The 25,341-nt window shown below is 38.2% G+C and overlaps 1 protein-coding gene across 2 annotated transcripts in view; it reads left to right on the top strand.

Moving 5' to 3' along the window:
- Positions 1–3,827: 3,827 nt before the first annotated feature.
- The window catches only part of ppp1r9ala (protein phosphatase 1 regulatory subunit 9A-like A), a 56,109-nt gene continuing 34,595 nt past the window's right edge, over positions 3,828–25,341 (top strand). For both annotated transcript variants that reach the window (XM_081368441.1, XM_081368440.1), the window contains exons 1-2: positions 3,828–3,938; positions 4,412–6,289. In XM_081368441.1, coding sequence (XP_081224567.1) covers positions 4,544–6,289 — 1,746 coding nt within the window. In that variant the 5' untranslated portion in view covers positions 3,828–3,938; positions 4,412–4,543. The remainder of the gene's footprint in view (positions 3,939–4,411; positions 6,290–25,341) is intronic.

Here is a 25,341-nt window from a genome sequence, read left to right as displayed (position 1 = left end):
ATTGTTATTTCAATTAAAAAACAAAACAAAACTTTCCAATCCCATCAGGCGACGGGAGAAGATTTGTGAATGGCAGTAATGAGATGCAACTGACGGCGTATGTCTGATTTCTTTTTACTACACACATTCACACTACATAGAACATGTTTTTTTAACGGCCTTGAAGCAAATTTCAGTATAATTATGTCTACATTATGTGATTTCGGACGCATGCTTAAAGAGGACCTTATGCTTTTTTGCATGTTCATCTTTCTTTAGTCTAATGTTGCTGTTTGAGCATGAAAAATCTATGCAAAGTTGCAAAAGCACAAAGTCCCTCCAGCGGGAGTTATTCTCTACATCAGACTGTCAGTGTTTCTGAACTCCCTGAAACGCCTCCATTGTAGTCTTGAGTTTTCTTCCAGGAATGAACATGTCACAGTATTTCTCATTTAAATAATTCTCGCCTAAGGCATATGCAGAATAAAGGGCCGGGTCCTGGTTGAGTTAGTTATTAGTGTGTTGAAACTGGCGTTATGGTGAGGGGCGGGACAATTCCAAAACAAGCTCGAAGCGCTTGACCAATCACAACACACTGCTCCAGCCGACCAATCAGAGCACATTGTGCTTTTCAGAAGGAGGGGCCAACGTTGCCAAGTCTGCGGTTTTCCTGTGGAACTGGGCTATATTTTTAAGTTGATGTGGCTGGTTAATTTTTTTTTTTTTTTTGCATTGCAGGTTGATACGATTTTGGTGTTCCAACACCCCCAAAACACTTAGATTTACAAATTCAGAGGAGAAAATTGCATTGGGCTAGTTTTGGGATACTTTTAACGGGCCATTGGACTACTTTTGTTGCACAGACTTGGCAACCCTGGCTGAGGCTTCATAAAGACAGGAACTAAACAGAGTGTTACTGACAGACTGGGACAAGAGGAGCTGCAACAGTGGAGAATATGAGGAAAATAATGTGCTTTTTGAACATTCAAGCATGCGTGAAAACCTATTATATAGAGCAAATCAAGATTCATTTGAGTGAAACTTTCAAAAGAACCACAGAAAAGAACTCACTTTGGGGTCAAATAGATGGGGTCAATGCTAAGACATATGGGGAAATATGAGTTATAACTGTAGTTAAAAACCGTTTTGTGTAAGAAAATTGTTCATAGTCTCTTCATGATCATTACCTTGGATTAATTGTTTATGCATATAATAATTTTATAATAACTTTTTTTTTCATCATATGCTACGCAACTTTCAGTTTACTTTCCTTTTTCTTTCAATATTTGTTCCCTGTGGTTTTTAATTGGCAGTTTCTGAAATTGAAGCTGTTTAATGGACTCACACTGACACTAAAGACAACAAATGCATCTGTTATGCTTAATAGTATCAGCAGAAAACTTGCCCTTAAAATTCTGACTGAAGCAGGCGCATCAGTGACACACACACACACACACACACACACACACACACACACACACACACACACACACACACACACACACACACACACACACACACACACACACACACACACACACACACAGATGGAGAACTGGAGGAAATATCATCAGACATCTGTGAACAGAGCTGGGAAATGAGACTGCCACATCACCCGGACAAACTCACATGCACTGTTTTCAGAGACTGAGCTGACTGACCAAGTGTTCCTTTCATTGAGATTAATGTTCATTTCAGCAGCACAAATAACTGAATCATCAATGTGACAGCAGAAAGAATTCTGTGATTTGAACTCTGCTCTGACCTATGAACTTGTAATATAATATTTAAGACCAAAATCAATCTGATAAGCATTAATTTGGACACATATTCAGAATCAGATCAGAGGTCAATCGATCAGTTTGGGTTTTCAATGAGAGATTTTGAAACTTATGATCACCTCCAATATCGAACATTATGTAGCCTACATATTTTCAACAAAACAAATATGGATAATACATTATTAGATAATTAAAATAATACAAAATGTAAAAATCAAATTAATTAAAATTAATAAAATACAATATTGTATCATTGGGTCATTCCTGGTATTCTGTGACTTTAGGTCATCATAGAAATTTGGAAAAATCAAACTCAGTTTTTTTTTTTTTTTTTTTTTTTTTTTGTGTAGGCCTATATACTAGGGCGGTGTAAAACATTTGAAAACATATTCTGGTCAAGCTCGGGTAATTACATTTAACCATTTATTAAACAAAATAAATGAAATGGAAGATCAAAAATGTCCACCATAGGAACATATCTGAAAATCATTTTTGTTTACTTTTTATACCACATTATTGATATATATATTTTTTTACATTACATTGTTTTTCATTATTGACACTTATTAGTTCATTATTGAATTATTAGTATGTTTTTTTTGCTGATTTTATGAAATTATTGTGACAAACTGATAACAGGGTGTAATAATAACCAGTTATTATTACTTAAGTTTGAACTGGATTTAGATGGGAAACAATATGTAAAACACTGCCAACGAACTTTAAACACACATTACTTTCACAATCACTCTTCAGATATAACAGGTCGGACATTCTGCCCTAAAATCAGCCACTGGACTGTATTTGAGCAAAAACAAGCTAACATAGAAGGTTTATCTAATAAAGAATTGCACAGTCTTTAAAACTGTAATTTTAAAAATATGATTTTTCTACATTTTTGTTGTTGTAGCCTATATTTATCATGAAATATTGGATACACAGGCCTGGTGATTGTAAAATGTTTCAAATAATTGTTTTAATCAACTTAAATATGCTTATAGTTCAAATTATGTTATTAATGATTGACTAAGACAGGTTTAAAATTGATATTGTTTAACACTATAATGCAGTGAAATCATCTTTACTGGGGACTCAAAAGGCACCGAATCCCAGGAATTACCCTATTATAAATAATAAAGCCGATAAAAATGAATCAATATTTAAATATGTAATCGTTGGTTTATGGATAGGCAACACTTATCCATACTTGTTAACGAACTTGCACATGAACACAGAGGTGCGGCGTCTGAATCGGTTCTTTCCCACGCCATTCCCGACCTAACCTGGGCTGAATCAACTTTGTGGTCGGGAAACGAAGTCCTGCTATTGCGAAGGTTTGGCTGATGAATAGTAACTTTGAATTGGTGACTGGAAGCTCCACGCAGGTTTCCGAATCACGTCACAGTGCGCTGATCAATATTATTATCCAATCCTTCGCCATAGTAGCATTAGCAAACTCGCAGTCGGGAAGGGGGTTGGGATTATTAGCAGCCCTGGAATGTGCTCGTGTAGCGTCGGGAGCGCGCAGCGGTGCGACAGGTCTGTGAAGTGGAGTTCAATAGGAAGAGACGCTTAGGGAGTTCGAATCATTTTACGAATCGATTCGTTCGGTCTGTTCATTTCAGCGAGCCGGTTCTAATAAAACAATCCACCAGTCATTAAGTTCAACAGTGTTCCCAGAAGTTCTTTAAACAATAATTGGTTAAATGTAAAATCCCCCAAAAATGTACTTATGTGCATTACGATATCCCATTACAACCCATGTCCTTCTCAAAAATAAAATAAAAATAAAATAGCCTACTGTCTACCCTGAAGAGCATATGCTTATTTATCTGTTCTAGTTTGATTGTGTCATTCTGTTTGATACCCTGGTTGTATATTGTCCAGATAGATATTTTCCTACTTGTTCGAAAAGTGTGTCAAATGTTGCTTGTTTATAGTGTCACTAAAGTTTTACTGCCGAGCAAGTGAGGTCTCCCTCACTGACTGATTTACGAACGCTTTCTGAATCGTTTTGATCGAATCACTTAAACGAACTGACTCAAATTAACGATTCCTTCGCGAATCGGATAGCACTGCGTTGGAGAACCATGGCGGTGAAACAAATGACATGGTTGAGGATCTAAATTACACACAGCAGAAGAACCGGCGCCCGTAGACAGTGAGATATCCGTGAAGGTAAGAGAAGCAGAGGACTTGAGTGTTGCAGAAGCTGTAATTGTTTGTTACTCGATTTCCGAAACTTTATTTTGATCATTTGTTGGAACTAATGCTGAGCTATTGTTCCACGGCGAGTCATCTTTAGTGGGTTAGTGGTGAGGTTTAACACTAATCGCGGTAGTTCTTGATCATTTGAAGAACATTATATAATCTAGATTCGACTCTTTGAATAATATCTATTCTGAGTCGCTGTCACATATTGAGCACTGAATCAATGAAGCCCAGTGGATCTGCCTGCAAATCACTGTTGGAAAGTTTTGCTCTGAGTTGAAAAAGTTTATTTGATCAGGCGGATGAGTGTCGTGGAGTTTTTATCTGATAACAAAAGAGCGCCGAAATAACTAACGTTTAACGTGCGCGTGCTTTCAAATCGCATTAAAAATGTAAACGCTAGTTTCATTTGAGTGTTACATTGTTTCTTTTCTTTTCAGATGTGCGCGGGGATTCGAGACAATGTATCAGAGTGACTCTGAAGGGCTCATTTCCATTGTCCGATTAAGGATTACAGGACCACGGACCTAAAAATACAGTTTTAAAGTAGGAAGTTTTTAAAGTCATTGAAAATGATCAAGGGTGAACGCACCCTGCGGAGCGCGTCCCCGCATAGAAATGCATACAAGTCGGACTTCCACGCCATTAAGTGCACTTTTGATGGGACCAAATCCGACAGCGAGGCCAAATCTTATGCTAATGGAGCCAGCGACCCCCGAGAGGACACCAGGGGGAGGCCGCTTGGCAACCGGATAAACAAAATCAAGAACATTTTCTTGCAAATGGATGGCCAGCAATCACAGGAAAGTCAGGAGAGTAAACCTGCTCAAAAAACAGATGCATCATCTCCTGTGTCCCCAGTGTCCAAGTTCCCAGTCAGCACCAGCAAACCCCCCCTCAGTACTGCCAACAACCAAGAACCGCAAAACACGGACAGAACACCAAAGGGAGAAGAAGGCGAGATAGATAAAGTCGCCCTGGCGGAGAAATTTTCAGTGACAAGGAAGCTCTTTGAAAGAGGGATAAAAGAGCAGCCCGTCGCGGAGAGAAGGACCTCAGTCACCCGGAGGTCCTTCGGATCTTCTGAAAACACCAGCAACAATAGTGTCAGCAAAAGCCCAACATCATCTGTGAGTAGCGCCGCAGAGGAAAAGAGGGACGTTGAGGACTCGAAACAGGTCAATAGGCTATCGCTGAATGCGGGCCCTATTTCCAGGCGGTTGGAGAACTTCATTGTGGACGGTGATAATAAAGAGTCGATGCAAGTTTCCGCTAAAAGCCCTGAGAAACTGAGCAGCGCCTCTGAGCACTCGCTGGCGTCGCCTCAACGAGGGAGATCCCAGAAACCCACTCCCACAGTTGCTGATCAAGCACACGAACCCACATCCCCAAACTCTGACGCATCACCCAAATCATTCCCGCATAAACCAGAACCAGTAGCTGGTAGCCCTCCGTTCAAGTCCATCAGCCCGGTTTCATATAAACCAACCTCCCCGACCGGCAGGAGCACCGGCGAGCCTCTTTCGCCCACAGCTCACAGTCCATTTAAACGTTCTGCGTCTTCTGGAAGTGACTCGGTGAAAGATTCCTTGACAAATAAACCAAGTAGTCCTCCTGCGAACGATCTGAAATCTCCTTCCAGTCTCTATAAACGGCCTTGGAGTCCTGAGGAACCAAAAAGTGAGAACCATATAATTCCCAGTCTATCTAGGGACGTCTCTCATGAGCAGACTGCCACACAATGCCTGGACCCGGCTGGTCCGGGAGTGGTACGGGCCGAGCTGGTAGTGGTCCAGAACGAGTCTTCAGAAAGCGAGGAGAACGACGAAGAGTTTTTGGAGGATGCCATGTCAGAGGTGAAGCTACAAAGGGAACTTAAATCCGAGTCTCCAAAAGAAGATCTGAACTCTCTGAAGGTGTCATCACCTCAAAACCATACTGAGGACAAACAGCTGGAGAAGGATGTATGTGTATCATTAGAGCTGAAGAAAGAGGAACCGAATCAAGAAGACGACGAAGAAGAAGAGGAGGAGGAGATCATACAAAAGAGGAATAGCTGTCATGAAGATGACGACGAGGAGAGCGAGCAGGAAGATCCAGACGAATGTGGGAAATCTTCTCCTGTGTTTTATAGTTTTGAGAATGCTGCGTTTTTGGATGATAAGGAAGGGGAATCGGTTCAGGACCAGCAGGATGAGGTGGAGGAGGATGAGGATGAAGATGAGGTCTATGAGGAGTATGATGATGCTCCTGGTTTGTCTGAGGATGAGGAACGGTCTCCAAGAAGGAAAATCAGATTCTCCACCGAGCCGATACGGGTAAGCAATATCTTGGTGACAAAACAGTAAATCTGGGTAAATCTCACAAAAATATATTAGTTAGTTAGTTAGTATATTGTGACGTGTCCATGATTGACAGCTGAAAATTCTGTGTTTCTCTACTGTCTCATTTCACATGACTTTGGTTTGAAATTGGATTATAAGGAAAACACTCAATTTATGTTTTGTGAGCAGTCAGAAACATGATTGTGTCTTTGAAAATAAGTTTTGGGAGAGCAGGAAAGCTGCTCTCTGTGAGTCTGGGGTCAAAGTTCTGCCAACAGTTGGGCAACAGAAGGGCTCTCTGCAGAACATTTGTTTGGGGGTTGAAAAAGGGGAATATTTTTAGAAATATTGTTGACATTGTGGCCCAATGAGGGACAGAGGGCTGACCTGAAATGCGGATGGTATATAGAGAAGTATGTTGGCATAGCAAAGCAAAGCTCATTAGAACAGCATTCCTTTGAAACATTCCTGATGGGTGAAGAACATGTCTGGGTCATATCTGAGCCTAAAGCGTAATTAGAATAAAATATAAGACAAAAGCAGAGATGGGACTGTTTAATAATGTGATTATTTAATGAGAATTTAAAGGGATATTCCACTTAATAATGAAAATTCTGTCATCATTTACTCGCCCTCATGCCGTTCCAAACCTGTATGACTTTGTTTCTGCTGCGGAACATCAAGATATTTTGAGGAAAATGTCTCAACCAAAGTAGCCGAAACTTTTTCCTCAAAAATATCTACCCTTTTTGCTCACATTTTCTTAATGAGACATATTTCAAGTATAATTTTTGTTTTGTTTTGGGGATTAAATATGACCTGGACATGTTTCGTGAGTTTTACCATATTACTGCATGCACAAACACTGCTCAGATCTGATTTTGTCCCCGAAACACAATGATCAGACAGCACTCCAGTCCTATGGCAGCCTGCCAGGGTCATATGGTCCTGATCTACTTTGCCACGCTGCTCTTTTTGTCTGATCAGGCCTTCAGACGCAGAATATCTATTAATCTATTTTAAGTTCATCATTTCCATGTAATGCATTCCTGAGCTCTAGAATGTCTTTCACACCTTTGCTGGTAATGATCAACAACACAGTGTGTTTTCCATTTCTATTGGGCTGTTAGAAAAAAAATAAAATAAACCGAGCACTACCATAGTGTCAGCAATTTGACAAAACCCCAGCAGTCGCCTGTTCCAGCACCTGGGATGTTTTCCCTCTATCCTAGGAAAGCTACTGTAAACTCCTGCGCTCAAAACAGGTGTGAAGTGAAACACCCTCACTTCTGTGCAATCTTCATTCATCTCTCTGTCTCTCTCTGTTTGGAGATCTTTAACTGGAGCATTTGCATGTTCAGTGAGACATTAATCAGAATTTTAAATTGAAAACAGAAACTGGTGTTGCATTCTTGTGCAAAATTGAACGATTTTTGGCATGTTGCTATACAGTTGTTATGGCTTTGCTATGTAGTTGCTAAGATGTCCCGAGTGGGTTTCAACATATCGTTATGCAGTTGCAAGGGTTTTCTAGATTGATACATGATTGCTAAGGTGTTCTGAGTGGTTTTTAGTAGGGCTTCATGATGTTGGAAAAACTGACATATTTTGTTTTTCTACAATATCTATTGCAATATGATGACTTGAATAGCTCTGTTTGGAAATAAGTAATCATTCTAGAATGATTGGGGTGATTTAACTGGGGAGTGAATCTGCACAGAAAAATAAAATATAAGCATAGATAAATACAATAGAACTAAGGAAATAAACATTGCTTTGTTTTTCAGGTAAGACTAAAAGTCTATTCAGGTGCCGAAATTGATTAATCAAATGTAAAATAACACTGCACTCTCTGCACTGTATAAATACTATTAATAAGTGTCCCCAATCAAGCAAGCCAAAGGTGTCAGTGGCAAGAAACCCGTCATTTTGATGAAATCCGAGAGCTTTCTGAACCACCCATAGGCAACAACGTAATTGCAACTTTCAAGGCCCAGAAAGGTAGTAAAGACATTGTTAAAATGTGACTCCCAGTGGTTCACCTTTATGTTATAAAGCGCAGAAAACACTTTTTGTGTGAAACCTCCCCCAAAAATAACGACTTTATTCAACAATAAACAGTAAATAAACTCTGTAAACAGTGCAGCGCTTCCGGTTCTACGTCAGAACGTAGGCTCACTATTGGCCGACGCGGGTCATGTGAGCACCACGACACGTGTGTGCTGCTGACGCAGGAGCTGGCCAATAGTGTGTGACGTCACGTGAAACCCGTGAATAACCTCATAGTGTAGGAGAATGACGTGGAAGAGAAGAAATTGTTGAATAAAGTCTGGGGGGAGGTTGAACCACTGGAGTCACATGGACTATTTTAACGATGCCTTTACTACCATTCAGAAACCTCTCAGATTTCATCAAAAACATCTTAATTCGTGTTTTTAAGATAAACGAAGGTCTTACGGGTTTTGGAACGAAATGAGGGCGAGTAATTAATGACAGAAGTTTCATTTTTGGGTGAACTAATCCTTTAATGATGTGTGACAGCATTGGTTATTTCTTTATGCCTTTTTGAACTCTTTTCGTATTTTGTGCAGTTCGCAAATGCCTGCATTAACAGTTTTTGTTTACCTGGTTCGGAACGTGCCATTGTTTTTCTATGTGTACGTGCTAGGCGGACACATTTAACCGTTGCGCTTGCGTCTTTTGTAGCATCTCGCGCGTTGACTCGCCGTTCCGGGCGGCGGAAACAAGGTAAAAGAAGTTCAGCTTTTTAAGCGGATTTCTAGACCTGCGTCTCGTGTTTTTAACAAAATCGCGTTCTGTGTGAATGGCCACTACTCTGTTTTGCCGCAATAATACATTGCGAATTTCTTGGCTCTGTCATACATCATCTCTCCTGTATCCAAAATATTCCCAAACCACGGATGTTGATTTTTCTTTGGCCAAGTCCCAATCCTGCACTGAATTCACCATCCCTGTTTCTGTGCTTTCTTCCATGTCGTAACTGTAAACCCTCTCTGTTCTGTTCTTTCCGCTAGATTTAGGCGCTCTGTATTCAAATTGCACACGATTGGCGGAAAATCATGCTTTCAGCAGTTTAGAAACATTGCAATATTTTTAAGATTTCGATTAATCGACATGGTAAAACAACTCACAACATCTTAGCATGTTGCTGTGTGGTTGGTAGGGTATTCTAGGTGGTGTTTTGCTTATTGGCCCAATGTTCTGAAATTTACAGGACATTTATGAAGTGAATGCCATTGCAAAGTCTATCCTTCACAGCCTCTTTTCATCCACGTACAATTCAATATGGGATCTACCCTGGCTAAGGTCTATATAAACCTTTCTAGGACCCACCTCACACACTCATCCATCTCTTATTTCTCTGTGATTGTGAAATGAAGGTGTGTAACTGTGTAAACAGGTCTTGTCCTGGCTTGAGGGAGGTATTTTTCCACCATTGTGTTTCATATTGGTTTTAACATGTTGAGCTGCAGAGAGCTTGCATTGTTGCTGTTGATGTGGGTTCATAGGGATTCAGATGTTTCCTACATGGCAGGCCAGACTTCTTTAAGTCTTTTTATGAACCGGTTTGGTGAATTGTGTGAATGAAACATAATAAAGACCCGGCAGTCTGCATCTCTGGTAGATTTGAGGCAGGAAAGTGAAAAGCAGAGTGAAATATTTTATCCTCTGGCTGTAGTTAACATTTCTGTTGTAACAATGATTGTAATAATTGTCATTAAATAGAATATAAATCAATTGTAAATGAATTGTAGGTTTGTTTTGGGAGTCCTATAGCTGTGGACCACTTAAGTGTCCACTGGCACATAAGAAAAAATTTCAGGTTTGTCGCAGTATTGTAAGTTAGTATAGTAATTTTGCAATATTTAGTTTTTCCTCAATATATATTGCGATATGAAAACCATTTCATCAGATTTAAAGGGTTAGTTCACCCAAAAATGAAAATTCTGTCAGTAATTACTCACCCTCATGTTGTTCCAACCGCGTAAGACCTTCGTTCATCTTCGGAACACAAATTAAGATATTTTTGATGAAATCTGAGCCATGTTTCACTCCTCCATAGGCTTCTATGTGACCGAAACTTGCTGGCCCAGAAAAGTTATTAAAGAGATCGTTAATATAGTCCAAGTGACTCCAGTGGCTCAATCTTAAGTATATCAAGCGACGAGAATACTTTCTGTGCGCAAAAACAAATAAAAATAACGACTTTATTCCACTTTTCATTTCCTTCTCTCTGGGCCTCTAGTTGGTTCGCGTAGTCTTTTTGCGCACAATGCGTAGCGCGTCTGTGTTACACGTCACCACGTAGGCTCACTATTGGCCGACGCCGGTCATGTGTGTGTTGCGTGATGACGTGCAACACAGACGCGCAGCGCAAAAACACTACGAGGCCCAGAGAGAAGGAAATGAAAAGTGGAATAAAGTCGTTATTTTTGTTTGTTTTTGCGCACAAAAAGTATTCTCGTCGCATGATAAACTTAATGTAGTGCCACTGTAGTTACTTGGACTATTTTAACGATGTTTTAATAACTATTCTGGGCCGGTGAGTTTCGGTCACACTGGAAGCCTATGGAGGAGTCAAAATTCTGTCAGATTTCATCAAAAATATCTTAATTTGTGTTCCGAAGATGAACGAAAGACTTACATGGTTGGAACAACATGAGGGTGAGTAATTACTGACAGAATTTTCATTTTTGGGTGAACTAACCCTTTAATCAAACAAATAGGGCTGGGCGATATGGCCAAAATTTCATATCCCGATATAGCTCATTTGATATCCCGATAACGATATACATAACGATATAGCAATTTTTCTGTTAATTCAGTTCATGAATAGTCTACCGTAAATCCTCTAATATTGGCCTGTATTCCATTACCGGCCGGGTCTCTAACATTGGCCGGTCTCGCTGTTGGCGGAGGTAAATAATTATTAGAACCAATGTTTTTCTGGGCAGGCCACAACATTATGCTTGTGATAGTAACATGCAAATACCACAGGGGGGCAATGTTTGCTAACGAATCCAAGCCATAGCTACAGTAGCCTGGTCATGTCAATCACTTCGCTCTTGACTCGCACGTGACGTGAGACTTCAGTCACCGGCAGGCTAACGTTGTTTACCATGGCAGCCGCGGAGCCAAAGAGGATTTTTGGCGAAAATCTATTTTTTAACCCCCTGGGTTCGACAATCGCGCCGGCGCGATAGTTTTTTTTTTTCTTATAAGTGCAAAAGAGATTCAAAATATTCTGTTGACTTTGATCTTAATTACGGAGAGCGCGCGCTATTCAAAAGCAAATAATCTGAGGCAATCCACGCAAACCTGTGACAGTGAACACCCACAATCAGTTGGATATGTTCACTTTCAGGTTCACCTCGTTTTCATTTCGAGGAGCAACGGATCCGGTTGAGGAATAGGTCAGTTCTATATTTGCTTTGTTCTAATCGCAATCTGTACACGCAAAAAGACTGTTTAAATATGAATCGCGTTTCTCTCTCTCTCTCTGTGTGTGTGTGTGTGTGTGTGTGTGTGTGAATGAATGAATGCACAGATGCGCGCTGTTGTGGAGCTACTAACGGGTTGGGTTGGCTGGTCATCTAGTTGAGAATTAACTTACCCTGGTCTGAACCGCGTTTACTACCGTCTTCCTCCATGTTTGTTTATGTATTGCAGCGTGCATGGGCATGCCGTGAGGTTAATTCTGCCGTAAAACGCCTTATCGTGGCGTAAACGATAGAGCCTTATATAAAACGATAGACATTTTCTATCGTCCAGACGATATATTTCGTCATATCGCCCAGCCCTACAAACAAATATACAACTGAAATAAACAGTGCTTTGTTTTTCAGGTAAATCTAACTGTATTCAGGTACAGACATTGAATAATCAAATGTAAAATTCCATTGCATGGTCTTCACTGTATAAATTAAATATAATTAATCATTGTTAAAGCTACAAAAGTGATTTTCTCTGTCTTTTGTTGTTTGATAAATATTAAAGGGCCCCTATTATGGATTTTTGAAAATGACCTTTCATGTAGTGTGTAACATAGCTCTAAGTGAATGAAAACATCCTGCAAAGTTTTAAATCTGAAAGTGCACCGTATATAAAGTTATTGTCTTTCAAAAGTAAGAGTCGACTCTGAGTAAATGAAATGAATTGTTTTTCAAACGAGTCATAAGCCGTTTTGTTGTGACGTCAAGACGAAACATTAGCATATTGCCCGCCCACTTATTGCGCGCGCAGACTCGAGGGAAAACTTGAACCTCAAACCAGCAGCTGATTCCTGTGGATACTGGACAGCATCATGTCGAGAAGACGTTGTGCTCTACAATGTGAAAGTAAAGCCAGTTTTTTTTCTCTGCCCAAGGACGAGCATGTGAAGAATCAGTGGTTAAAATTCATCTTTACCACGATATCACAGCAGTATGATTTTAAACTTTTGCTGTGTTCCCTTTATTTCACTGACGACTGCTTCTCAAATCTCAGAGTTCAATACAGGATTCACAAACCGCTTGCTCTTGAAAGATGGTGTTCAAAATACTTAGTTTTGAGTTTTATATTGTGTAGGTCTCCTGCTAACTGGCTAACTCATGTTATTACTGTCTTACTGAAATACTTCTGCTAATCAGTTGTGGGCCACTATTACCTATAACTGTGTGTCTATTAATGCAGATTGTCTGTCGTTCTCACTACTTTGAGGAAATATTTGTTTTACCAACGTTTATGTTACATCAGATCATTCACTCTAGAGCTCGGCTAATGTATATTGTATGCACTGTTATTGATACAGTTCCCACATGTTCACCGCAATATATTAGAAAAATACTCGTTAAATAAATTAGTACAAGTAAAATAATCGGTTTGTTGATGGACATGCACTTGTTAATGCTGATGGTGAGGAATTACAGTTGCAACATCTCATATAATGTACCTCAAACACAGTGTATCACTGAGAAACACTGAGAAACTGAGTCCTGCTCGAGTTGTCCTTGCGATGGAGGTTCGGGTTGAATAACTAGTTCTTCGAATGTTTCATCATCGGACTCGCGCTCGCAATGATATGGTAAAATCGACGTCATTGTTCGTTACTGTGTTTAGTTTACAGTGTAGGAAGCCTCAGGACAAGCAGAGCTGACATTGTTATGGCAATGGGCGGTTTTGTTTTCGATGTGCGCTGTACACGGTAGGCCAATCACAACAGACTGAGCTGTCTGGCCAATCAAGAGTCGTTTGAGAATCATTGAAAATGTGGTGATGTGCAAATGTATATTATGAGGAAATTAAACACTTTGTTTTTTTTTTACCTTTGATGCATGTAAACATGTTGTAGGAGACTCCACAACAACATTAGGAAACTTTAAAATAGCATAATAGGGGCCCTTTAATGACTCAGACAGCAGCAAGTTTATTAGTTTTTATTATTTAAGAGTGCATACAATATATGCATGATTAAACTTGACATTATTTTTCAAATCCATTATTAATTTTGGAGATTTTTGAAAATTGAAATGATCAGTATAAAAAAAAATCACACCATTACCAATCACAAAATGTAAAATCATGCCAAAATCATGTAAAATTTGAACACATTTGTTTGTATTTACTGGGTCACTCCGTGTCAAATGAACCTACTATTTACTGAGTAATCCATTATTTTGTAGGAGTCAAAATGACAATTTTCAGCTGACCTTAGGAGGTAATCAAAATGACTTTAGAAAGATGCAGGATCATTGTTTTATTTTTACACAGATTAGGTGTATCATATGATGTTAGCCATTTTATGTTGCGTTGTATGCCAACGGTGACAGTGCAAAAATGTGAAAAAGCACTTTGTGTTTTTTTTTTGTCTTAAGTTTGTATGCCTGTTAAATATATCTTAATATCCTTTTAGATTGTGGTTCTTACACAAACTTTTCTTTTAATGTGTTAATTTTAAGGCCCTATATGGTTCATTTCCAGTAAGATTCCAGAGGGATTTCAATGTGGCTCCATGAGTAAATTGTTAAACCGTATACATTTTCAGGGGTCAAAAACCAAAAGTGGGTCACTTTGCATTTACCTGATAATTTTTTCATTTAAAGAGGAATGTCTGAAAAACAAATTATGTTGAAACTAGAAATGTATCTTGTTGTTTCCCTTTATCAAAACAATTGCATATAATATTCCTAGTACCATATTCTTTTTTCAAAGTTTGCATGCCTGTAACTCTAGAAGTATTAAAGATCTCTCAAAATCCTTTTAGATTCTGGTTCTTTATAAACTTATTTTGGAAGCTTCATATCTTCATTTTAAAGGCCCTATATGGTCAAATCCCAGAGATATGGGGATCCCAATGTGACTATGTTCAAATTATTGGATTTGACCCATTTTCAATGGTTGAAATCAAAATGTGAGTCACTTTGCATACAGCTAATAATTATTGTATTTAAAGAAGAATCTCTGAAGAACAAATAATATTGAAAGTAGAAATATATCATGTCTCCCTCTATCAAAACAACTGGATATAGAACATAATGCATAATGACTGATGGCATATATGCAAATAATAACGGTAACCCAGGGTTATGTCAGATTATGAATAACCAGGATTAATTTTTAACTCCGGGTAAAGTATGAGCAGTGTGAAACATAAAATAAGATAACCCAGGATCCCATTTACCTGGGGTTTAGAATGACAATTTCAAGTGTGAGAGCTCTTAAATGTTTTAAAGTTTGATGTATTATCAGTTATTTCACCAAATATGCCCTTTAGCCGTGGGTGTTACTCGATCTATGACTATACTTCACATGCTATAACAATAGGAAATTGTAATACTTAATCCAGGCGAGGCAATTCTAGGTTTATTGATGTTAATACAATGTGTGGGGAGAGCAAACACACTTTCCTAAAAGGCATGACACTTGTTTCAAACATGTAGTTACGATATACTGCATATTTGAATGCTTGGTTGCTTCAGAAACTGTTTAAATCAACAAAATCCCTTCCACATTTTATCTCTGAAACGGATTCAAATCTAGAATCTTAATCACAGACTTCTGGGAACAAGTTAATGTGCCACAACTTGACCATTTCAGTGTATTTTTGTCACTCAAACGGGTATAATGAAACAAGCTACAGTTTCAACATTATTTATTTATCAGACGTTCTCCTTTAAATACAATACTTATCAGCTATGAGCAAATTGACCCCCATTTGTTTTTTTTAACCATTGAACATGGGTAATATTTAACAATATGGACATGGAGCAGCATTGAGATTTATGGAAAGCTGAAGTAGTTCCAGGCAATTCTTGACCGCACAATGACATTGACCAAGAAAATGAATATAACAAACAATAGGTTAAAAATTGCACACTATTGTCTTGTTTTTAGGGCTGGGAAATGATTATTGGTAATTAATTGCGTCCACAATAAAAGTTTGTGTTTACATAATATATGTGACCCTGGACCACAAAACCAGTCACATGGGTCATTTTTTTTTTAAATCGAGATAAGTTATACATCATATGAAAGCTGAATAAATAAGCTTATAAGAAGAATATTTGGTCGAACTATTTGAAAATCTGGAATCTGAGGGTGCAAAAAATCTAAATTGAGAAAATCGCCTTTAAAAATGTGCATTTATGATTCGCGATAGTGCTGCATTCACTCACAAAATGTTATATGTATTTACAGTATAGGAAATTTACAAAATATCTTCATGGAAAGTGATCTTCACTTAATATATTCATGATTTTTGGCATGAAAGAAAAATCGATCATTTTTACCCATACAATGTATTGTTGGCTATTGCCACAAATATACCCGTGCGACATGTGACTGGTTTTGAGGTCCAGGGTCACATATGTGTGTGTACTTGGTATAATTGTTTTGTATAAATATACACACACATGCATGTATATATTTAAGAAATATTTGCATATATACAGTATATACTGTATATATATATATATATATATATATATATATATATATATATATATATATATATATATATATATATATATTATATATATAATATACATATTTTATATATAAATAGCACATTTTTCTTCCAAACACAAACTTTTATTTTGGATGTGATTAATCTTTTCACAACCCTAGTTTTTTCCCACAAAATTGTTTTATTACTGGAAAGCACTCAGCTCTCAGATTAATTTTTTTTTAAAAGTTTGTGTTTCAAACATAAATGTAAGAAACGTATGGGTTTGGAACGAGGTGAGGGAGAGTAAATGATGACAGAATTTTCATTTTTGGGTGAACTCTCCCTTTAACAGACAAACACTGAACAATCAGACATTACTCTGGCCGTTCACACGGTCCTGTGAACCTCTCGAGCCAACATCAACACACACTGCAGACGGTCTGCTCAATGGTCTGCGGACCGCTGTAAACCTTCAGGGTTTTTTTTGGGATGATCTTTTACAACCCTCACACTCAGTCATTAAATGTGTTCTCAGCCGAGAGGGATATTTTATGACTTAATTTAAAAATATACATATTACACCAGAAATCTGTTGTCTGTCAGATTCAGGAAAGTATTTTTGGAGGTTCACACAACTGTGATTTATCTGCTGATATTAAAGTTTATAATCTGGAGTGAAGACATAGGAATCTAACATTTGACAAGTTTACTTTATAACAGTTCACTGAAGTATGTGGACCATTTTTTTTATAATTTTTTTGTGGTATACAGTATTTATTAATATGTGTCTTGTCAGCCTCACAGTGTGTCATAACCAGATGTGACACAAGAAATTTCCTACAAGTAACTTTCTTGTGAACCCTGAAAATGAAAATGCCACACAACCAGACACCATTCTGTGGAATAGTGTAATCCAGTCATAAAAATGGAAAATAAATATAAAATGCCACGGTCGTATGAGGTCAATCCACATGAACTCCGAGAGACACTTCACGAGCATTTCACCGTTTCCGTTGATGGAACTGTTGTCTTATTATACACACACAAACTCAAAGGTCTTCACGACAAACCATCAAAACAAAACTTTGGTTTAACTTGAAGAAATTGTGACACATTACAATTCAGAAGTAGAATGTACTTCTCAAAGTAATAATAATAATACAGTTCTTAACTTTATGTAAGGAATATTACATTTTTCTTTAACCTCTGTTGTGTGGCATTTTGTTTAGCAAAAATTTTGATTTTTGGCACAAGTTAAATTTTCATTTGATTACATTTTAAAAAATGATTCATTTTTTTATGCCCTAATTTGATTACCACAGTTTTTGATAATAAATTGTACATCATAAATCCAGAAAAATTTAAACAGACATCAATATTTCTGAAAAAATAAAAAAAAGATTAAATTCAGTGGGCCCTATTATTAAATAAATAAACTGTTAAAGTTTTATAAATTCAGTTGATTAGACCTGCTTTTTTGAAATTATTGAAATGTAATTAAACCATTTATTGTTAATTTAAGAATTTATTGCAAATTATTCATAGGACCCTAAAAGTTTTTGTTTTTTTTAAATTGTATAAGTTTCATGATTTCAGTGAAATACAAAAATTTATTTTAAAGGAGAACTCCGGTCAATTTTAACATTGAGCTATTTTTTTTGTACATTTGGAGTGCTGTCAATACAGAGAACAACGACAAAAATCGGTGTTGCCTACACCGAGTTATTCTATTTTTAAAATTTCATTACAATTCATTACAAGTGCACAGAAAATGTGAGTGATTCCTAAAATGATGTTATTTAAGCCAGCGCAAATACCTGTGTTTACATCCTGTTTTCGGTTGAAGTCCAAAGTAGTCGATTGTCGAGTTCACGCGCGTGATCATAGGTAACTAAACCTATGCGGGTGAACTCGACAATCGATTACTTTAGACTTCAACTGAAAACAGGATGTAAACACAGGTATTTGCGCTGGCTTAAATAACATCATTTTTATTCATATCTTTCACATCTACTGCAGTCAGATCCACTCGTGTTCACTCTGAAGGAATCACTCACATTAGCTGGGCACTTGTAATGACACATCAAGGATGTTAAGAGGCTAAAAGCAGGTTTAGTACTTGCCCTATTGAAGTCAACAGGGTGCAAATTTTAAAAATAGAATAACTCGGTGTAGGCAACACCGATTTTTGTAGTTGTTCTCTGTATTGACAGCACTCCAAATGTACAAAAAAATGAGCTCAATGTTAAAATTGACCGGAGTTCTCCTTTAACTATTAAAACGGAATCCAGAAAAATGTAAAATTTTGGGCTGGGGAAAAAAAACGAACAGATTGTATAGGGCCCCACAATCACAGCCAATCAGAACACATTTTCCATTTAGCATACAAGATTTTGAACCAATCACATTTTCCTGGAGGCTGGGCCACCCAGCACATCGCTGCAGAAATAGAAACCAAGCGACAGACAAAACTGTTGTCACAGTAGAAGCTGGTTGGGACAGAAGCTCATTAATATGGAAGAGAGAGAAAGCTCAAATTGTCACACATGGTTAGGACACATTGCCAGCCTCGTACGGTTTACGAACAGTTTTAATGCATATTGCACTCAAAAGTCTTCTGACAATCGCAAGGTCCAGTGTGATTGGCTGCATTGGTGTCCTGGAGTCAGGGTGCACCAGAAACAGTCTGTCCCGTGTTCCGGGGGGAGGATTCGGGCTCTGATCCGGCTCTCACAGTAACCTGAGACTGTCCTGTAGAGGAAGAGACACAGAGACAGAAAGAGAGACTCTTTGTTGACAGAGAAGAATAACTCCCTTGATCACTCTCTTCTGTTAGATGTCTCTGTTGCTCCTGAAGTCATTGTGATCTATAAAGGGCCACATTCTAAGTCCACTTTTTTTTTTATTCGTCATTCAGTGGCTCTGAATTGTCAAAACACCTCTCAAAATGTTTGCTACAGATGCAGAAAAAATCAAAGCCGATCTGAATTTTTTATGACAGACAGATGAAAGTTTCTGAGGCAGTGTGTAAACGTGATTGACACAACGTGAGGTCGTATTTATTTTTTAACGTTCGAAAATTTCGGACTTGGTGTGCACTGACCTTGACTTTGAATTAGTGGCTGTTTTTGCTACTGTACCTTTAAGACTTATATATGTAAATATTTCTGTTGTGATTGGCTATTCAGTAAGTAAACACAAAGCTAGTACCATTCATTTGGGTGAGCCAGGTCTATAGATGTTGACGGTAGTACTTTACGCCTACAAAGAAGATCATAATAATACGTTTATTATCTGTTGTGTGGGATTGGCACATCCGCTTGCCATGCCCCGTTAGTAACTGTTGCTAACGCTGTCAAACTTTCTTACTGGTGCTTGTTTTGTCTCTGGCAAATATGTACGAAGAACTGATAGGATTAAGTGATTTATCCCAGCAGGAATTACTAAAGATTAACTGTATTTATAGCCATTATTTTAATGTGGTCTGCTGGTTTGTCATGGAAGGCTTAATCTAGAGCCCGATGTGTTCTGGGAATGAATGTTGCACAACCAAAGAAAATGATCATCACGGTCTACTAAAAAGAGACAAGCAAAATAGATGGCAAGCCAAAATAATTATGTTTTCCATCATTTATTTTTATATACATTTCATTGTTTTTTATTGGAACACTATTATGCTATTTTAAACAATCATAATTTTTATTTTGGAGTCTCCTTTACATGCATGCAGGGTCAAAAAACAATTGAATTTTCTCATAATATACTCTGCTGCATGAGCTCTTTTCTCACAGTGTCTGAAACGGTTCGACAAAGGATTCTGTCTCTCTAAACCCCTCCTCCCAAAGAGTCTACTTTGCTCTGATTGGTCAGATGGCCCAGTCTGTTGTGATTGGTCTACACTGCTCTGATTGGTCAGATGGCCCAGTCTGTTGTGATTGGTCTACTCTACTCCATTCTGATTGGTCAGATAGCCTAGTCTGTGATTGGTCTACTCCGTTCTGATTGGTCAGATGGCCCAGTCTGTTGTCATTGGTCCTCTCTGCTCTGATTGGTCAGATGAGACTGTTGTGATTGATCTTCTCTGCTCTGATTGGTCAGATGACCCAGTCTGTTGTGATTGGTCTACTCTGCTCTGATTGGTCAGATGGCCCAGTCTGTTGTGATTGGTCCACTCTGCTCTGATTGGTCAGATGGCCCAGTCTGTTGTGATTGGTCTTCTCCGCTCTGATTGGTCAGATGGCCCAGTCTGTTGTGATTGGTCCACTCTGCTCTGATTGGTCAGATGGCCCAGTCTGTTTTGATTGGTCCACTCTGCTCTGATTGGTCAGATGGCCCAGTCTGTTGTGATTGGTCCACTCTGCTCTGATTGGTCAGATGGCCCAGTCTGTTGTGATTGGTCTACTCTGCTCTGATTGGTCAGATGGCCCAGTCTGTTGTGATTGGTCTTCTCCGCTCTGATTGGTCAGATGGCCCAGTCTGTTGTGATTGGTCTACTCTGCTCTGATTGGTCAGATGGCCCAGTCTGTTGTGATTGGTCTACTCTGCTCTGATTGGTCAGATGGCCCAGTCTGTTGTGATTAATCTACTCTGCTCTGATTGGTCAGATGGCCCAGTCTGTGATTGGTCTACTCCGCTTTCATTGGTCAGATGGCCCAGTCTGTGATTTTGATCTACTCTGCTCTGATTGGTCAGATGAGTCTGTTGTGATTGATCTTTTCTGCTCTGGTTGGTCAGATGGCCCAGTCTGTTGTGATTGGTCTACTCTGCTCTGCTAAGTCAGATGGCCCATTCTGTGATTGGTCTACTCTGCTCTGATTGGTCAGATGGCCCAATCTGTTGTGATGTGATCTACTCTGCTTTAATTTCTCTTATCAAACATGTATAGAATGCCAAATGTGTTCTGAAAATCGCAAGCTCCTCCAGTCTGATTGGCTAATCTCTCAAGAATGTAATGAGGATGAATATATGCCACTATTTGTTTATAATTTAGAATAAATGTTAGTATGAATGAAAGTTATTCATAAATTAGGATTTATGAGTTTGTGTGCTAATTTGTGCGTACACATGATTAGTGAACGAGGACCATTGTTTTAATCAAATATCCTTTCTATTCTTTCAGTAGTTTTTGAATCGGTTTTCCCATGTAGATTGTGGTATGTAATGTTGTAGGTAGATATAGAAGGAGTCCAAAGAGTTTGAGTGTCTGCTCACTTGAACCAAATTTAAAAGCAGTTAAATGTATTTGTAGTGTAAACGTTAATGCATCCTGATGCTTCCCGGATAACAGTGAAAGACTGTTCTACTCATCTGTCAATCATTCACTGTACTAAAACAAGCACTTTAAACAGTGCAGGTTACGTGTGACTTTAACTGTCTGACCATTTACAATAACAACAAAAAACGATGAGCATTGCATGCATTTGAATATATCTGAGGCAAAAATGTAACCACTTTTTGGTGCTTTATCAACATCAGATCTTTTCCTCAAAACCCTTCACAAGTGAGATGCGTGTTACTAGCAGTTGTCAACAGTTATCCATCTCTGCTGAACACTTGTGTTCAGATCATCAGAGATGTTAATACTAGGGCCAAAGTAAAGAGCAGACAGCACATAGTTAGTTGGCGTGTGATGACACCTCACTGCGGTAATGACAGGTTGGTAAGTTAGCGCTTAGCTTTCCTGAGCCGTTGACTGTGTGTTTGGAGTATGTACTCTGGGTGTAACTCAGTTGCTGGCATCTCAAATACTCAAACCACAAATACTGTTGCACATTCCATATGTTATTATAGTTTTAAACATTTGTTGGTGGTGCGTATTTTTAAAAGTGGTGAGATTAGTATATTTGGACAGTAACAGCTGTCCGTCTGTCTGCCATGTTCTCTCTGAAAGACAGGGTTATTTTTGTTGTTGTGTGTGAAATAGTTATAGTTAATCGGCAGTTCAAGTGTGAGTTCAATCTCTGAACTCTTCTGCTCTTGATTCACTCGCTGTTTGTCTAAACTAGAATGCGTTGGCATGGCAAAAATAAAGGAAGAAAAAAACAAACAAAGTGGCAATAGTGCAAATTGAGCAATATTATCTAGTGGTTAAACAGATCGTAGTTTATACGTGATCCCTACGGACCCCACGGTTCAGAACGCATTTGATTCTCGGATTAATTGCAAAGTTTAATCATTATAGAGTTAAAGTTTATCATCTGCACGTTTTTTGTCTTGCCAATTTACACATTCACGCGATTTTAAACCATTCTAACGCAAGAAGATGCAAAAAAGAACTCAGTTTGCTATGCGTGCTGTTATCTGTGTATGTAAGCACAAAAAAAGGCTTCCTGTCTCGGCAAGTATTCTCGTAAACTATGGAAGTAAATAATGCCAAAAGTTTTTTAAACAAAAAAGCTTGTTGAATTGCACTACTTGTGAAAAAAACATGCATTGCATCAACCGTGCTTGCATTTTAATGCAGTGTATTTTTAGGGCTTGCTTTTATATTTAAGCTGTGAATATTTAAATTCAAAACATTTAACACACATTTTCAATATTACAAATTTTCAGATTTCACTTCCAAAATATTCATTCTGTTTAAAAATTACAACCTATAATATTCGACAGGCCATTTTGGGTCCATTTTATTTCGCGTAACAAATTCGCTTCCACAAATTCAGTGGTTCAAATTCGACATGAAATGTGTCTGTTTCTCTATTTTATCGAGTCAGGACATTTCCTTCATCCTCACACATGTCTGTTGTTGTTATATTTAGCAACACAAGGTGTGTTCCTCCTGTTTAGGGTTTTAATGTGCATTTGTCTGCTGTCGTGTTCTGCTTTGGCCGTTGTAGCGTGTGTGTGTGTGTGTCCCATGTGTTTATGAAGTGCACCTGCCGGTCGCCCCACCTCTTACCGTTCACTCCAGGAAGTTCAACAGCCTCTCCTCAAAGCTACACAAAAGTTTGAACAAACACACGGGTGTGGTGTAAACACGGGAATACTCGTGTTTCTGTGACACACATCCGCCGTCACCTGAGGAATGTAACTCTCTCTCTTTGTGTCTCTCTCTGACATACTTGAACATATTTTGGAAATACTCACCCTAATCAAGGGGTATGTGTAAAAGAGTGCACTACTATACTATGTTAGCAGTATGGATGGGATTCTCAGATGATATATTTGGCCAAATGTGCAGTAAACAACCAGAACTCTGTGTGCAGTACTGTATCCCACAATGCTGTGCGCTTGACTTGACAGTGAGATCAGTGAACTGGAAGTAATATCATCTCCTTCTTGACTCATCATTTGATCTCACTGCCAAAAGTTAACTACTAGGGCTGTCAATGTAAAAGGCATAGTTCACCCAGAAAGGAAATTTGTCTCATGTTGCTCCAAACCTGTGTGACTTGCTTGATTCTACAGGACACACATCTTAGTTTACACACAGATATGAATTAATATTTAAAGCTGAATATTCAGAGCTGATTGGAAATATTAGCGATTATTGTGAGCGCACACAGCAGTCGCTCACTGTAGTTTATAAGTAAATGATAGTGAAAGATCTTTACTTTCGTTTTATTTATAATTAAACGCAGGTGAGACGGATAATGTGCAGTGTTTGTATGAAGAAATTTAAATCAAAGCTTGAAATGATTGAAAGTTTGCATATTTACTCAACGAAGCCTCAGAAATATGCATATATTTAAATTTTTTTGGGTGCTTAGAAGTAGAGTGATCATAAATTATTCATGTTAACAATGAATAGGCTACTGATTGGTGTAATATTCAGTCTCTACTGTTGCTAAATTGCAGGACATGTGTGATGATAAAAAGAGATATTAAAAACATAATCCGCGCAGGAGACGCCGTTTCCAACTTCAAGGCTTCATGTGTGTGTGCTCCGAAACGGACCGCAACTAGTCAAGCAAATTATACAGGCTTTGTGTGTGCGTCTAAATGATCAAATACACTCAAAATATGTCAAAATGACCGGCTTGGAGTGTATTCACTTGGAGAGTAATAGTCTATATCGGGATTTGATTAATGTGTACTGACCTACTTTTGATTTATTCATCCAAGATTTGACATTTTGTGATTCAGTCTGTGTTTTCCGCATTGTGGAAATCATAGGGCCCTACTTTAGCAAGAGATGAAATGCATTATGGAAGTCTATTTGTTCATAGAAATTCACAAGTGTGACCATGTAAGGTGCCTGCATCATCAATAACAGTGGACTTTCGCAATATTGGACGGATTGCGTTCATACCATCAGTGAATTGTATCCCAGACCACCTTTTCAAGCAGACTGCCGTACAACCAACAAACTGAAATCAACAGACTCAGAGCCTTTCCCACATGATTTTGTGAGAATAAATGTGAGACAGAAATATAAAATATTATCGGAAATTACTAAAACTTACAGACATTTTATATTATGAGAAGTGTAAAAATATTTCAAACATTATATCAATTCAACTTCTACATGTGAAGTCATTTTGTTTATGTTGTCACATACAACGACTTATTACTCATTAAATTGTATGTGAGACTTCAGTGTCCATATACTTTATGGGGCCACTGTAAGTAGAAATACTGTAACCCAAACCAAATGAATAATAACATGTTTTTTTTTAAACTCTGAAACAGTTACTCATTAATAATTGGTTATAAAGTACAGCATGGGTACGATTCACTGGCGCTTTTCTTTTTCACAATCATGACACATGCTGACAATCAGTCAAATATTAAAGTGCATGGAATTGTGTAGTTTAAATTGGTCAGAAAGAATATAGCATTAATAATGTTCCTGTTGTCACAAATCTCCAAATCAGCTTCGTTATGGCAGGTGGAAATGAACCAAAATGTCATGTTGTAAATTCTCAGGAGTGTGTGAGGTGGTGTTGTACAGGTGTGCTGCTGGTGTTTAGGGATCAAGAGGCATTTATTTATCATTTGCACAATTAACGCTGGGGAAAACTGGCCATTGAAATACTGGTGGTGAGGCTCAGACATACAGTAATATTAACAGGAGCATACACAAATACAAACCCACAAATTTAGTAAGCATGACCACACATACAAGTGGAGCACTGGGATATTAAAGAGATGTGCTATT

Source organism: Scardinius erythrophthalmus (genome assembly GCF_964197995.2).
Source record: "Scardinius erythrophthalmus genome assembly, chromosome: 6".
In the NCBI taxonomy this organism is placed as follows: Eukaryota; Metazoa; Chordata; class Actinopteri; order Cypriniformes; family Leuciscidae; genus Scardinius; species Scardinius erythrophthalmus.
Note: the sequence above shows the minus strand (reverse complement) of the source record. Positions and strands in the feature narration are given on the sequence as shown.